At 35.2% G+C, this 17,641-nt stretch overlaps 1 protein-coding gene across 1 annotated transcript; it reads right to left on the minus strand.

Annotated features, from left to right (window-relative positions):
* Window positions 1-3,622: 3,622 nt before the first annotated feature.
* LOC130046329 (complement C1q-like protein 2) lies at window positions 3,623-9,248 on the minus strand. The gene is made up of 2 exons (XM_048914996.2): window positions 8,977-9,248; window positions 3,623-6,199 (listed from the first exon to the last, which is right to left on the minus strand). Exons 1-2 carry the CDS (start codon window positions 9,215-9,217, stop codon window positions 5,772-5,774), a joined length of 669 nt encoding a protein of 222 aa, XP_048770953.2. The 5' UTR covers window positions 9,218-9,248; the 3' UTR covers window positions 3,623-5,771.
* Between the last annotated feature and the right edge of the window lie 8,393 nt (window positions 9,249-17,641).

Below are 17,641 nucleotides of genomic sequence, written 5' to 3' on the forward strand. Positions count from 1 at the left end.
CACGGTATTTTTTGTACAAAAGTCTATATCAAAATGTTAATTGTCTCGATAAACCGCCATGGGTGCACGTGATCAGTGAGGCGGGAAATTGGTCATTATTAATCTCCGGCGTACACCTGGACAGAAGGTACCCAGTATTCAATAAACAAGACAATTACTTAATATGAACTGTAGGTTTGTTGTTTTTACCTCATCGACAAAATATTTCAGTTTAGCTATGGCTTCTCCACAAAAGAGGTTTCTGTTGAATTTCTAAGAAAACAAGCAAAGAATTAAGTCACCCTTGGATTTGATTTGGACCTTAAAAGTTCAAATTCCACAGAGGACATAATCTAGTCTAAATAATATGATTGATTGAATATTTTTTAACGTCCCTCTCGAGAATATTTCACTCATGAAGACATTATGCACCACTGCCGGTGAAGGACTGCATTTCAGCCTATGGTCGGCGCCTATGGTCTTTGAGCAGGGAATGGTCTTTATCGTGCTACACCTGCTGTGACACGGGACCTTGAGTTTTGCGGTCTCATCCTAAGCATCGTCCCATTTAGTCGCCTCGTACGACAAGCAGGGGGTATTGAGGACCTATTCTAACCCAGGTCCCCACGGGACGGTCTAAATAATAAGTCAACGTTTGAGTTCCATACATGTATATATTCCATGCAGTGATGTACCTTAATCCAATGACAGAGGTGGATCTAGAGGGGGTTACGGTGGTTGCATCCCCCTCTTTTGTTTTATATTTTTAAAAAGGGTCATTCATCGGTTATATATATTTCAAAAAGATCATATCATGCCATTTTGCCGACTTCAAAGCCCCTTTTATTGGGTGGAAAAAGTACAAACTTTGGTCGCAATCTTCCCTTTGAAAATTTTCTGAATCGACTCTGAATGATTCATATCTGGCAGTAAGCATGATAAATTGTAGCCAAAGATGTGTGGTATGTAATTATCCGGAATATTAAATTTCGACTAAATGTATATGCAAAAACAATGTGTGATATAAAGTTTATGCTTCATGTTTTGAAGATGAAGTGTACATATAATTATATTTGTTCAGCATTGTTATGCACACATGTCTGCCTCTTTCACGATTACATGATCAACAATGGGAATTGATTGTATTACTGAATAATTCCGAGCTTTCTGATTGGCTGAGATCCAACTAACTTGAAAAATAGTTCATGTTCAACTTCAAGTGCCTTCGGGGTAAACAAAACCTTGATTCTCCATTATCTTATCAAAATAAATTTAGAATCCCCATATTCATACGATTAGTTACTATTCTTAGGTCGTCTTACAAAATCTCGCGTCTCTAGACACTTTCGACAAGGTCTTGCACTTTAGCTCTGGCCAGGTATTGTTTGGTAAACTCTAGTAGCATTCCTCAAGGTAATGAAAAAAATCGCTTTTCTACTCACATTCGAATAGGTCTTGCACTGTAGCTGTAAACAAAGATGATCTACAAGGTATTTTTCGTAAGTTGTAGTTGCAATTTCCTATATTTAAAATCATTCGATCATTTTATAAAAGAATTATAGATATTTTTTGGTTAATGAAGAATGAAGATAACGAATAATGTTCAATCTCAAATTCTATAAACGATACAATATTATGAGGATGGAAAACACGGACCCCTGGACATACCAGAGTTGCCTAGGAGGAGTAAACATCCCTGTTGAATGGTCACATCCGCCGTGAGCCATACATCTTGATCGGGTAAACGGAGTAATCCGTAGTTAAAATCGTGCGTAAAGAACGGCCTAATATTTTAGATAGCATTCGACCCAGTGATACCTTGTATTTACAAAATTAGATAATTGTAACAACCATAGAATTTGCGAAATACTGACTTTAAACGATACTATTGAAACCCCTGTAACTTATTTGTTAGTAGCCTGTCTCGAGTTAAAACTTTATCATTCATAGATCATACTCTTACTCTCCCGTATCGAATCAATTGAGAGACATGAACACCATATCCAGTGATAATTGAATATTACAACACAAATATAGGAAGTTGACGAAGGAGAAGATGAAGTCATCTCGGGTGTCATTTATTTGTGTTGTTTGTTTGTTGTTGACATCTATGTTCAATAAAATATCCAAATCATAAAGCAGATATGGAGGGTTATGCAGTGTCTTTTATTTTGAGTTTACTGGGATGTATCGAATCGTCATTTGAATGAAAACGATTCTTCTTCTCATGTAGAAACTTTTGACGAAGTCTGCCTCATAAAAATATAAAAAAGAGCACAATGTGTGTCCATGGGAGAATTCCATCAGACTGTTGAAGGACGCGACCTGTAATGTGTTAAAAAATCTTATTTTAATGCTGTTGATTTGGGGAAAGGTTTGCGATTTCAGATTTACTAAAGGTTCTTTTGAATTTTTGAGAATCCACATTTGATTTACACTTCTTGCATTATGTTGTGGTACAATAGTGATGAATGTAAAACTTATACGGTACCAATTTTGATGCACCAGATGCGCATTTCGACAAATAATGTCTCTTCAGTGATGCTCAGCCGAAATGTTTGAAATCCGAAATAACAATGAAGTTTTAGAGCTATTATAGGGGAAAACAGTGTGCCAAAAATGTGGAATCAAAGGATAAGAGCTATGCGTGAGGGAGATAATCCTTAATTTTGAAATGAATTTCTAAATTTTATGACAGCAATTAAATAAACATCCGTATTTTCAAGCTAGTAACGAAGTATTTAGCTACTGGGCTGTAGAGACCCTTGGGGACTAACATTCCACCAGCAGAGGCCTCGACCCAGGGGTCATAATGTAAAACTTATACGGTACCAATTTTGATGCAACAGATGCGCATTTCGACAAATAACGTCTCTTCAGTGATGCTCAACCGAAATGTTTGAAATCCGAAATAACAATGAAGTTTTAGAGTATTATAGCGAATATGATTATTCAGGTATTCTTTGTACAATATTCATGTCGCACTCCATGGTATGTAAATCCTCGTATTGACATGGTACATGTAGGTAAATCCTTATATTGACCCCAATATTGAATGCATAAGTTTGTTATAAAGATGTCCCATTTTATTCCTTTTTCTGTCCAACGTGCTATGACTGCTGCAAACTCCATTAAGCAACCAATCAGATTGCCATACAATGGTGTGTTTACGTAGAGTACAACCAAACTCTACAGAAAGAGGCTTTCCTCTTTACACATAAGATTCCTGAATAATATATAGCCTATCAGGTGATGGGATGAATTCTTGTTTGAATGATATATAATCTACCTATATTGAATCCACTTTCTTACCCCTCCTCAAGGACATCATTGCTGTCTATTGTAAATTGCGCTAGGGATTGGTTACTCTCTAACGATTTTGTCCTGCATAGACATGGCTATATAGCCTTATGACGTTTAGCTGCGGTGATGTAAGCTGCAAACAGTATATGTACTTCTAAAGTATCAAAATCATTTTTTCAAATAAAATTAGTTTTCATTACGTGGTAATTACATGTAATTACAACGCCAAAACATGTTGTCATTTTTTTTCCTCGAAAAAGAACTAAATGTGATACAAACATAAAATTACTATGCATGGAAAATTCATACACTAACCTAAATAACAACCAAATTCTGGAAACAAGCTGAATTTGATTTATTTATTCACTCAAACCTTTCACACTGGTTCATGAGGTACATAAATAAACAGTAATTCTATAATTATATAAACGATATTGCCATGGGTACAATTATATAAATAATACATACACATATATGTTCATCAGCACGAAATAGAGGTGGGGGCACAGTACTTATAAAGAGATTGGGGAATTCTGTAAATATACATGTTAGAGAGGACAGCAGACTAACTCCTGGATTTTAGAAATAAATATACATAGTTTTTTTTAATGTTTTAAAGTTTAATGTTCTCATTAATTCTCTAAATTTCGGTGTATTTGGAACATCACAATATCTAGAAGCCAAATATTCTTTCGTAAAATGGATAGGAATTTACATTCCAAAATAAAGTGGTATTTGTCGACTACTTGTAAATTACCAGTATTGCAGAGTGTGCAATTTCTATCAATTGCTGGAATTCCATATCGCCTACCTACTTCTATAGAAAAATGGTGGTTTGTTGTTCTGAATTTAACAAGATGTTTCCAAACCTTAAATCGTCCTTATTCTTTGAATGACGCGCTTCTGCCTGTTACTAAGTATCCCTCCAATGTTGGCGTTTGACTTAAAAGAGCAATCAGTAATAACAACAAAAGCACACTTCAATGTTTAAGTAATACAGGGACATAAATCTACATCACGGACTGTTTAAGTAATACAGGGGATATAAATCTAGTGTCTACATCACGGAATGTTTAAGTAATACAGGGACATAAATCTAGTGTCTACATCACGGAATGTTTAAGTAATACAGGGACATAAATCTAGTGTCTACATCACGGAATGTTTAAGTAATACAGGGACATAAATCTAGGGTCTACATCACGCAATGTTTATATAAATATGGGGCTACATCACGGAATGTTTATATAAATATGGGGCTACATCACGGAATGTTTAAGTAATACAGGGGACATAAATTTAGGGTCTACATCATGGAATGGTTAAGTGATATAGGAGACATAAATCTAGGGTCTACATCACGGGATGTTTAAGTAATAAAGGGGACATAAATCTACATCACGGAATGTTTAAGTAATAAAGGGGACATAAATCTATATCACGGAATGTTTAAGTAATACAGGGACATAAATCTATGGTCTACATCACGGAATGTTTAAGTAATACAGGGACATAAATCTATATCACGGAATGTTTAAGTAATACAGGGGACATAAATCTAGGGTCTACATCACGGGATGTTTAAGTAATAAAGGGGACATAAATCTACATCACGGAATGTTTAAGTAATAAAGGGGACATAAATCTATATCACGGAATGTTTATGTAATACAGGGACAAAAATCTAGGGTCTACATCACGGAATGTTTAAGTAATACAGGGGACATAAATCTAGGGTCTACATCACGGGATGTTTAAGTAATACAGGGGACATAAATCTAGGGTCTACATCACGGGATGTTTAAGTAATAAAGGGGACATAAATCTACATCACGGAATGTTTAAGTAATAAAGGGGACATAAATCTATATCACGGAATGTTTAAGTAATACAGGGACATAAATCTAGGGTCTACATCACGGAATGTTTAAGTAATACAGGGACATAAATCTATATCACGGAATGTTTAAGTAATACAGGGGACATAAATCTAGGGTCTACATCACGGGATGTTTAAGTAATAAAGGGGACATAAATCTACATCACGGAATGTTTAAGTAATAAAGGGGACATAAATCTATATCACGGAATGTTTATGTAATACAGGGACAAAAATCTAGGGTCTACATCACGGAATGTTTAAGTAATACAGGGGACATAAATCTAGGGTCTACATCACGGGATGTTTAAGTAATACAGGGGACATAAATCTAGGGTCTACATCACGGGATGTTTAAGTAATACAGGGGACATAAATCTAGGGTCTACATCACGGAATGTTTAAGTAATACAGGGGACATAAATCTAGGGTCTACATCACGGAATGTTTAAGTAATACAGGGGACATAAATCTAGGGTCTACATCACGGAATGTTTAAGTAATACAGGGACATAAATCTACATCACGGAATGTTTAAGTAATACAGGGACATAAATCTAGGGTCTACATCACGGGATGTTTAAGTAATACAGGAACATAAAGCTGGGGTCTACATCACGGAAAGAAGACTACCGGAGAAGCTGGACCATGGTCTCATGTAGACATTTCCCCAGTTACTGGTTTGAATCCACACATGCTGTCCCGCCTGAACTTCCACAATCACCGTGTTTGACCCGGTATGGTAAAAACCACTACCATCCTCACCCGAATATATTCGACCTTTTAGGGCGCTGTTTACCCTTAGAGAAGTTCCACAGTGATTACTTCCGCTGTTATAACAGTTCATGGTCCAGTGAAACATATAGAGTCCATGAACAGGTGCGATAAAGATTCCGTCTGTTGGGTTGTAGTGGTTTCCTAGGTTGGTGATAACTTTATCAAACTTCAGAATGTATCCAATGCTTATTCCACTTATTGGTCCAGACTGAGCTGCACTGAAAGCTATCGGTGTGCTATTAAGGATAGGAATGCCAAAGCCTGAAAGGTATTCACATTTTATATGTTATTCATCTACAACATGATTTATCATACAATGTAGTACTTTTGATAGAACGCATGTCGGCCGGCGACGAGTATATCACCATTTAGGAAAATCAATTCTGTAGCGAATCATACAATTTTTACCAGGATAACCCAATAAATTCTTAGAGTACAGAAACGAGTGTTGAACGGAGGGGGGTGGTAGAGGTTTTTTTTTATATCAAGATGGCGACTTTTTATTTCGACTTTTTATTTTCCACAATCCGGAAGACAAGCCCCCGTGTTACATGAACTGAGACGACTCACTAATTCACATGTGGATAAACAGACATTTAAAATCACCTATTTTCAATATAAAATTTTGTATCGTGAAAGATTCTTCGTTTTCTAACAGTCATGCCTCACGTTTCTGAAGCCAACAGAATGGGGGGTGGGGGAGGAGTGGTTCACCAGCTTTACTGACTTGAGTGTAGTGTACATGTATGCTAGTATTCACCTTGTCATTGTTACCACTGAAATACTTAAATTCCAATTTTTAGAGCTGTTTCTAGACACAACACTTTAATACTTTTCAAAATATCCTTTTTTGTTGTTGTTAACAGAATTGCTAGTAAACGCAGTAATGTTGAATTGTTGACATATTGTTTACATGTACTTTTACCATAATTAAATACATGTCATTACAATATACATGTACATTCAACATCTTGATTATCAGTTCGTGTGTATGTGTTGATTTCTTATCATATAATGGTCCTCAAGAAAATAAACCACTTACTATAGTGTTCTGGGTTTTTTCTTTGTTTTTTGTTTTTTTGTTTTTAATTTTTTTTGCTTGCAAACGTTTGTTTGTTTTTTGTGGGCATTATGTATTTGAAAGCCAACTTTTGGGTTGTATTGTATATATGTTTTTACACTTTTTAAATTTTACAGTATTTTGTTTTATATCAGGGGAGATCATTAGGCAACTTTCATTAGCAACAATGTATGATACATTTCTGGGTGATCTCCCCTTTTTACAGTGTCATTTTTAGTTTTACATTAATTTGTTTTGTATCAGGGCAGATCACTACGCAATTTTAAATAGTAAATGTACCAATGTATATCATTCTGGGTGATCCCCCCTTTTTACATTGTCATCACAATAAATGACAATTCACACACGGAATGTTGTCTGTCTTACTGTTGGGGGTCAGAGCAACACGTTTCTGTGATCAACATTAAACGGGTATTACATAAATAGTATTAAGTTTGTTACTGACTGTCTAAGAATATATATTGGGTTGATCAATCTCATAGACAGCGAGGCGAAGCCGAGCCGTGTACAAGATCAAACTAATACACATCCGTAGACAGTCAGTAACAAAACTGTACTTATGTCTATGAAAATACGTGACGGTAAGCTCGACATCAGTTGATCATGATCGACTTCATTAATTCTAGGCGTAGGAAAGGATCTCAATGTGTCAGTACACAATAACAGAGAGGATGGTCAAATAGACCTATGTAACAATTCTTTTTACTATATGCGAATGCTGAAATATTAAATTATTGTGCTAAAGATTTGGATTCTGCATAATATTATATTATTGTAATTTCTTTAAAAATACGTCAATGCTACATGGGAATTATTATATAAATTTTTAGGATAATCACTGTCTTATTATTTGATAAGAGATTTTTCAAGATTTTTATTACCTGCAGATCTTTTTTTAAATCTGAATTCCATTAGTAGAGGTTATGTAAGGCGAGTATATAGGGGATGAATTGAAGGTCATTTTGTTCTGCATATGATTGAGGAAGCCTACTGACAAAGTTGAAGGGGTTTCAACAGTACTGTCAGCATTTCGCAAATTCTATGATCGTTATAACGATCTAGTTTGCCAATACAACCTATCATTGGGCCAAATGCTGTCAGTGGCGTAGCTTCCATTGAGGCAACCGAGGCAGCTGCCTCGGTAAAAAAAAAAAAACACCTTTTACGTTGTTAAAATGTCGATAGCTTCTGGGGGGCTGCGCCCCTCAGACCCCCTGCCTCGGTAATATTCGAACACAAGCTACGCCTATGGCTGTCTGGTGTGCTTCTTACCAATAGTTAGACCGTTATTGACACACTGATTTTGACTACGGATAACTCCGTTTACCTGATCAAGTTATAGGACTCACGGCGGGTGTATCCGGTCCCCCTCCCCGGGTCCTAATCTTCTTCAAAATTTGTTGTTGATAGAAAACCTCGTGTGGGCCGCATTAAATATGGAAGTGAGCCCTAATTACTTGATAACTATATTATTCTTCTCAGTGAAAAATACGTAAAATGCAATGATATCTATTTAATGTATTGGCTTGATTTAAGAAATTTTCATTTTTGAAAATATACATGTATGAGGTCATGAACTGGGACACTTCACACAGGCCTATACTTCAGGAGGAGCGTATGTGCTTCGTGAAAAGTGCATGTATGCTGGCGTGAAGTGTTGCAGTTCATATCCACAATCGCGACATGTATTTTCAAATTTATATATCTACATTATACTTTCATTTCTGTCGGATTGAATAGAAGTACTATATTTATCAAGATTCATACGCACATTTTCACAACTGCAGTACATTCATGAGGAAATGACAATCAATACAATTTGTAAAGATATCTAAGGCGAAAACATTAAAAATGTAAATATTAAAGAATATTTCTTAATCCTGCGTCAAGAATCGTTGTTTTCTAAAAGATAAAATACGTGTAAAGTTGCTATGTAATATATAAAATAATTTATTACCTCCCCTTGGAATCTTCAAGACACTGATATTTGTAAGATTTGCGTCATTATTCCCAGTAAGGATTTTTCCAATAGCTTTCTCAAGTAAGAACACTCTATTCTGCAGGTCGGATGTAATTTTCTCATCCGTGGTGTTAGTTGTTTTTTGACCGCACGCAATACCAACACCAAGCAGGATAAAGAAATGTCGCAAGTACATCATGAACATTTTAAAGATTTTGTCTAAAAAGCAGCTACACATTTACTATTTGTACTATTTGAATATCACAATGAAGAGGAAGTACTTTAATGATAAGTCTTTGATTGGATGATCCGTCAGAACAATATTCATATGTGAAAATGGAATGAAATAGTAGCAGTGAGATGTGATTTTGATTGGTTGATCTCGAAAAGTCTCTACTGATCTGAAAATGTAGTATGGTTAACTAAAACAGTTCTTACCAACTTGTTGAATGTTGCAGTAGAGTTCGTCATTCCAAATTACATGTACAGTAAATTGGAAATGACGAAATGGAGTAACAAACGCGCTTTTCTCTAGCTAGCCTATCTGTGTGTGACATAGCTAGCCTACAGTGTATCTGTGTGTGACATAGCTAACCTATATGTGTGTGACATAGCCAGTATGTCTGTGTGTGACATAGCTAGCCTATATGTGTGTGACATAGCTTGCCTATCTGTGTGTGGCATAGCCAGTCTATCTGTGTGTGACATAGCTAGTCTATCTGTGTGTGATATAGCTTGACTATCTGTGTGTGACATAGCCAGTCTATCTGTGTGTGACATAGCTAATCTATATGTGTGTGACATAGCCAGTATGTCTGTGTGTGACATAGCTAGCCTATATGTGTGTGACATAGCTTGCCTATCTGTGTGTGGCATAGCCAGTCTATCTGTGTGTGACAAAACTAGCCTATCTGTGAGTGACATAGCTAGCCTATCTGTGTGTGACATAGCTAGCCTATCTGTGTGTGACATAGCTAGCCTATCTGTGTGTGACAAAACTAGCCTATCTGTGAGTGACAAAGATAGCCTATCTGTGACAAAACTAGCCTATCTGGGAGTGACAAAACTAGCCTATATGTGTGTGACAAAACTAGTCTATCTGGGAGTGACAAAACTAGCCTATCTGTGAGTGACATAGATAGCCTATTTGTGAGTGACAAAGCTAACCTATCTGTGTGTGTGAGAAAGCTAGTCTGTCTGTGTGTGAGAAAGCTAGTCTGTCTGTGTGAGAGAGAAAGCTAGCTTTGTGTGTAACACGATCGTCCAAACTGATTTGCCAATAGTCCTTCGTAAGGTCTACCTTACTCAAATACTTTGCTTCCCCGAGTCTATCAATGATATCATCAATCTGAGCATTTGGCTCTGGATCAAATTGGGTTACCTGATTTAATTTTCAGTAGACTACGCACAGAACCTAATTGTCTTGTCTTTCTTAGGAATGATAACTACTGGAGATGCATAAGGACTTACCGAAGATTTCACAATACCCGCTTCTAACATCGCCGACAACTCTCTTTTCACTTCATTCCGTAATGCATGTGGAATTTGATAGGGTTTCTGGCACACTGGGATATCGTTAGTGGTGACAAGTTTACGCTTGGCACCCAATATTGCTTTTAAACAGTCTAGAAAGTTTCTTATATCAGGTTATTTGCAAACAATCAATTCTGAATTGTTTGTCATAACCATAACTTTGCAACGAAGAAATATCAATAGTACATATTGTTGTTGTACGATTAAGGTATCTGGGTCTCTTGGTAATACTTGCTGTATGATCATCGGCACAGTCGATATATTTTGTCTAGCTGCATCTCGTATTGATATCGAGGTTTCCTGATAAAATCGCCCTTGTACAAAGACATACACTCAGATGACGTTTTGTTCCCTTACAAAAAATATTTGTGGGTACTTGAACAAGTTCTTCTACATAACAAATTGACAATTCAAATAAGTTACCTTGGACATGTTACTTTCAACACGAAGAGCACATTTTATTACCAAATTGTTCGTAATTTCATTTTAAGACAATAATATGATCTCATTTATCTTTATAAAGGGGATTTCCCTCTCAGTTCATGTCGAGTTGCAATTTCCAAAATAATGTAATGTTACTTAGGTCTTGACGTTTACAATTTGATACTCAAGTGTTTGAAGTTTACGATAAGAGGTAGATAAATTGTTGAAGAGGTTCCTGCACAAACCAGGAAATATGCATTAGTACATGTATCGATTGTAGACACCTACACCAAGACATTCATTATCAAATAACCGCAGATACTCCGAGAATTTATTGTTATCATATGTATGAAATCTGTGATTGATCAAAGGATTATGGCCATTAATTCCGAAATACGAATTACAACTAATTAGCAATTGAATTAGGAGAAGGAAGATATTTTACTAATTAAACATAAAAGTATACATGATGAATATTTGATGATGTGTTGAACTTTCCAAACTTATGTAAAGACTAAGAAATAGTTTTGCACTGCAGATAGTATAACTACACAAAATTTTGTAAAAGTTCATCAACAAAATAATTTGCGATTGTTTGCGCCTCTTACCATGCCACTTTTATATTTTAAAAAAAACCCACGTGTGTATGTTTACTCGGATAATTACCCTGGTCTACTATACCAATGTTTTGGTGTGGAAGATTTGATTAAAAGGTTTGGCATTCACGATTGTTTCTTTTACATCCCATTGAATAATGTTTCACTCAAACAGTGGCGTCACCAGCGGTTGATGAAAGGTGAAGATAACGAACAGTGATAAATCCCATAGGCAATGCAAAACAGACAGCATTTAAGCCAATAATAGGTTGTATTGGGAAACTAGATCGTTATAACGACCATAGAATTTGCGAAATGCTGAATTCTATCGAGACTGTTGAAACCCCTGTACCATCAACTTGTTTGTCAGTAGCTTGTCTCCATTCAAAAACTGACTATACGCAGAACAAGCTCTTGCGTATCGAATCAGTTGAGAAAAATGAACTCCATATAACTCATATTTGCTGCCTTCAATTCATTTGAAGAGAGCACCCATTCAACTGATGAGAGAAATAATTAATTTGATTCAGTTTATGAAAGTATTAATTGATTTGATGCGCGCATTAATTCAGTTGATGAGAGCAGTAATTGATTTGATGCGCGCATTAATTTAATTGATGAGAGCAGTGATTGATTTGATACGCACACCAATGTAAATGAAAGGTAAAAATACATGAAACGCCAAATTAACATAAAGTCAAATTATTACAGATATCTTCAATTCTTTGAAAATATCATCAATTCAATCACTGCGCTCAATAATTGAATTGATGTGTGCATCAAATCAATTATTGCTGTCTTCAATTCCATTGATGAAAGCATCCATTCCACTGACGAGAGTAATGATCAATTTGATGCGCGCATTAATTCAAGTGTTGAAAGCAATTATTGATTTGATGCGCGAATCAATTAAATTATTGCTCTCATCAATTCAATTGAAGCGCATCAAAGTGGTTGAATTATTGCTCACAAAATTTAATTTGGAGCTCGATATAAATGATTTGATGATCTCTTGAATTCAATTGAAGATATCTTTTAATTCTTTACAACACTTTTATATATATATATAAAATAATGCGCAAAGAAATTCTTTTTTAAAGAGAGCATAAATTCAATTAAAGAGATCATTAATTCAATTTAGGGTATGTTAGATTGCGCGCATCAATTGAATTAATAATATCATGAATTCTATTGTAGAGAGCAATAATTCAATTATTGTGCGCACAAATTGATTGGATTTGCGCTGCAATTCAATTGAAGAGAACAATAATTGAATTATTGCGAAAATTAATTGAATTGATGAGCGCATTAATTGAATTATTGCTCTCTTTAACTGAATTGTAGCGCGCATAAATTCTATAGTTGGTATCACCATTCGTTTGAAGAGAGCAACAATTCATTTATAGCGCTCATGCATAATTAATGCTATCAATAATCCAATTAATGTGCACAATAATTCAGAATTGAAGGTATCATTAATTATTTTAAGAGATTTTTTATTGAATTGTTGCGCGTATGAATGAATTGAGATATCTTCAAATGATTATTGATATCTTCAATTATTTTAGTTTATATTGATTTGGCGCTCCATAAAAATAAACCAGTGAGAGAATTTAAGATGTCAAATCGGTAATTGTCCAATCGAAATGAAGTTAGTCAATTGTAGTTCCATATATTTAAAGAATTTTTTTTCCTTGCGCGATTTTTCTCAATTCCTCTTCTTCTTTTCTCTTAATTTTTGTACCCCTAATTAGGAAATTTTGTGTAATTTGTAGAAATAACCAAATGTATGCAAAGGAACTATTTGCTGTTGGTAGCTGAGGCTACTTCCTGAGGTGCATTCCGGCTGTTTACACACATGTGAAAAACACGTAAATTTGAGGGTAGTCTTGTTTGCGGGCAATTTTTTTTTTTCGAAAATGCAGCCTAGGGTGTTGCTTTTCTGGTGTCGGAAAACGAGATGAGTAACATAGAACGTTTCCGACTGCATTATTCGGCATCAATTCTGTAAACTGATTTTTAATGATTTTTCCCCTCTATAGTAATATATAGTGAAAATAATTACCGGTGTGATACCTATATTTTCCAACAATTTCAGCAATACCGCGAAGTAGGTCGTAGAGTTCGTGGAATGTGTATACTGAGATGCGGTCAGACGGCACTAAAAACCGATCTACTTAGGTGTCTTCATAGTTTCAAATGACAAGCAATAAATTTCAATAAATAAAAAATCACGCGGAAAATACACAGTGAATGTAAGTATATCAGAATGACCTCTAATGTTGGACTGCTTCACAAATGAATCGAGAATCCCATCCTAGTTCATCATTGAGCTTTGAACGAGGGGAGTTAAATCTTAAACATGTTATTAGTTTGGCTGCCTCAACTTGAATGTCTTCTAATAATTTAGCGTCTTTTTTCTGAGCAATTATCCAAATCAACATCAGAATATTCAAGAACAGATCTAATAAATTCCAAATATATGTATATCTTAATCAGTGTTTTACGGTTAACCTTATACTTTAGCATTCGAAGAGTGTTTAATCTTTTTGTAGCCTTTTTGTGAATTGAAAGTAGATCCACAAATCATCATTCTGAAAATGGAGACCTAAGTGGGTGTGGAATTTACAATGTCTGGTCCACGTTCACCAAACTTAACATGATGATAACGACAAAGTCGATCAATGGAGAGTTCCTCTGTCTAATCCAAGTACTGTAAACCTATTATATTTGGCGGAAATCGTTTTTTCAACAAGTTAGCGTAGATTTGATTTAGCGTATTCCTGAATTACTTTAAACATCTAGATTTACGGATGGCATTTAGCGATGTACTTGATTTAGCGGAAGCTGCGTTTCGCCAAAGGCGCTAAATTGAATACACAACTAAATGTAATACATTTACAGTATTATGTATACAACTTATGAAAATCCTCCCAAGGATACTTAAAACTCATCGCGTGCCAGAGAAAATGCTGACCGACGGACTGAGAGAGTGCTTAATACTAAAGGGCACCCACCACATGGCGGAGCCTGAATAAAATCAAAAGGCCTTTAACACTTTGAAAGGATTATGGATCTTAAAATGCTTACCCCCATACAGCGGTGGTTACGCAGAGATCTGGATGAAAAAATAAAACAACCAATCAATTCTTATCTGTCGACGTTTTATTGATTATAGCTAATTTTCTGTAACAAGTTGCAGTGAAAGAAAGACAACTACTTCTGTGTCTGAAATTCTAACACAGCTGGGGTCCTCCAACTATAATGTGCGAAATAAACTATTCATCTGCTATAGACAATCTGTCTTCAGTCTGTATTTTCCATAGAAACCATTAATTTCATATTGAATAGTGCAATTAACATATTTTACACATATTCAGTTAATTTGTTGTTACTATATTGAATATACATTGATCATATAGACTTGATTATACTGTCTGTGTATTAGTTTTGCATATGTACTACCCATCAAAAATTAGAATATACGGATAATTGTCCAGTTTAAAGTATGCAAATATGACATTTATATATCTGTTAAGATCTTAAAATCAATGTATTCATAGTCTACTTTTCGTTCAGGATGAGAAAGCATTATCAATGAAAACATAAATCGGAGCAATACATTTTTTATATGAAACATTGCGTTCGATTTAAAAGAAGTGTACGAGTTAATAAACAAAGGATCAATATCAATTGTTGTAGTTTAGGAATTTAGCAACAATTAAGAAATATGGTGATACATATGGAATGTTTTTTTTAATGTATGCAATGCGCAGTGTTAACAAATTCTCGTGCATTAGTGTACACATTATCTTATTGCAATGTAATCAGGTACATGCAGTACATTGAACAATAAAAATGATTTACAACAGAGGTATAATGAATTGCAATAAGATTCGGACACAAGTTATAAAACTTATATTAATCCGTTTCCTTTAAGGTGATAAAACATTTGTGATAGTGATCTGCTTAGATTGGTGGTATAAGATGGTGATAAACATTTGTGATAGTGATCTGCTTAGATTGGTGGTATAAGATGGTGGTAAACATTTGTGATAGTGATCTGCTTAGATTGGTGGTATAAGATGGTGGTAAACATTTGTGATAGTGATCTGCTTAGATTGGTGGTATAAGATGGTGGTAAACATTTGTGATAGTGATCTGCTTAGATTGGTGGTATAAGATGGTGGTAAACATTTGTGATAGTGATCTGCTTAGATTGGTGGTATAAGATGGTGATAAACATTTGTGATAGTGATCTGCTTAGATTGGTGGTATAAGATGGTGATAAACATTTGTGATAGTGATCTGCTTAGATTGGTGGTATAAGATGGTGATAAACATTTGTGATAGTGATCTACTTAGATTGGTGGTATAAGATGGTGGTAAACATTTGTGATAGTGATCTGCTTAGATTGGTGGTGGTGGTATAAGATGGTGATAAACATTTGTGATAGTGATCTGCTTAGATTGGTGGTATAAGATGGTGATAAACATTTGTGATAGTGATCTGCTTAGATTGGTGGTATAAGATGGTGATAAACATTTGTGATAGTGATCTGCTTAGATTGGTGGTATAAGATGGTGGTAAGCATTTGTGATAGTGATCTGCTTAGATTGGTGGTATAAGATGGTGATAAACATTTGTGATAGTGATCTGCTTAGATTGGTGGTATAAGATGGTGGTAAACATTTGTGATAGTGATCTGCTTAGATTGGTGGTATAAGATGGTGATAAACATTTGTGATAGTGATCTGCTTAGATTGGTGGTATAAGATGGTGGTAAACATTTGTGGTGATCTGCTTAGATTGGTGGTATAAGATGGTGGTAAGCATTTGTGATAGTGATCTGCTTAGATTGGTGGTATAAGATGGTGATAAACATTTGTGATAGTGATCTGCTTAGATTGGTGGTATAAGATGGTGGTAAACATTTGTGATAGTGATCTGCTTAGATTGGTGGTGGTGGTATAAGATGGTGATAAACATTTGTGATAGTGATCTGCTTAGATTGGTGGTATAAGATGGTGTTTAACATTTGTGATAGTGATCTGCTTAGATTGGTGGTATAATATATTGTTTTGCCAGTAATCATCTACTCTCGTGCATTACGTGGACATCATCTAACCATCGTGCTTTCCGTCTGTCTATCTATAATCACTCGAGCAGACCCGGGTTATGGTAATACGTTGTATGCCTTACATTTTTTAAGTTATGTAACATATAATGGAACTATTTTTCTAATATAAGTAATTGTAATGAATCCTACATGAATTAAGGTCACTGACAGGTAATTCTTTAAAATTAAAAATACATACTTCAAATTAAAATCTTTACCTTACCTAATTTTATCTATCTATCTCTCTATCTATCTATCTCTCTCTATCTCTCTATCTATCTCTCTATCTATCTATGGTGACTGATAAACCCAAAATGATTTTTAACTTTTATAACATATACAAATGTAACTTATAAAATCAATGGAAGAAAATCAGGTAAAATTTAGAGAGTTTAAAGAGATCATTAAGTTCTGGATGTGATGAGAACGATAACAGTCTAGTCCCTTCACTTGGAATTTAAAGAAGTTATAGAGAGGGAAGGAACACGGTCTATACCTACTGAAGAAGTGAATTTCTTCTCGTGTCGCGGCAGGCGTTGGCACGTTAAAGAACCCACACTGCTACAGGCCTGAGCGCTAAGCATACGTCTAAATTTGTGGTATTTCACCTACAGCTGGTGACGTCTCAATATAAGTGAAAAATTCTTGATGGGATGTAAAACAAACAACCAACACACCATATACCCTAGCAGTGCTCTACTATACATCTCAACATCACACTGTCACTACAAACACCTTAATATCAACTCTGTCACTACAAACACCTTAATATCAACTCTGTCACTACAAACACCTTAATATCAACACTGTCACTACAAACACCTTAATATCAACACTGTCACTACAAACACATCAATATCAACTCTGTCACTACAAACACCTTAATATCAACTATGTCACTACAAACACCTTAATATCAACTATGTCACTACAAACACCTTAATATCAACTCTGTCACTACAAACACCTTAATATCAACTCTGTCACTAC

Source organism: Ostrea edulis, chromosome 1 (assembly GCF_947568905.1).
Source record: "Ostrea edulis chromosome 1, xbOstEdul1.1, whole genome shotgun sequence".
In the NCBI taxonomy this organism is placed as follows: Eukaryota; Metazoa; Mollusca; class Bivalvia; order Ostreida; family Ostreidae; genus Ostrea; species Ostrea edulis.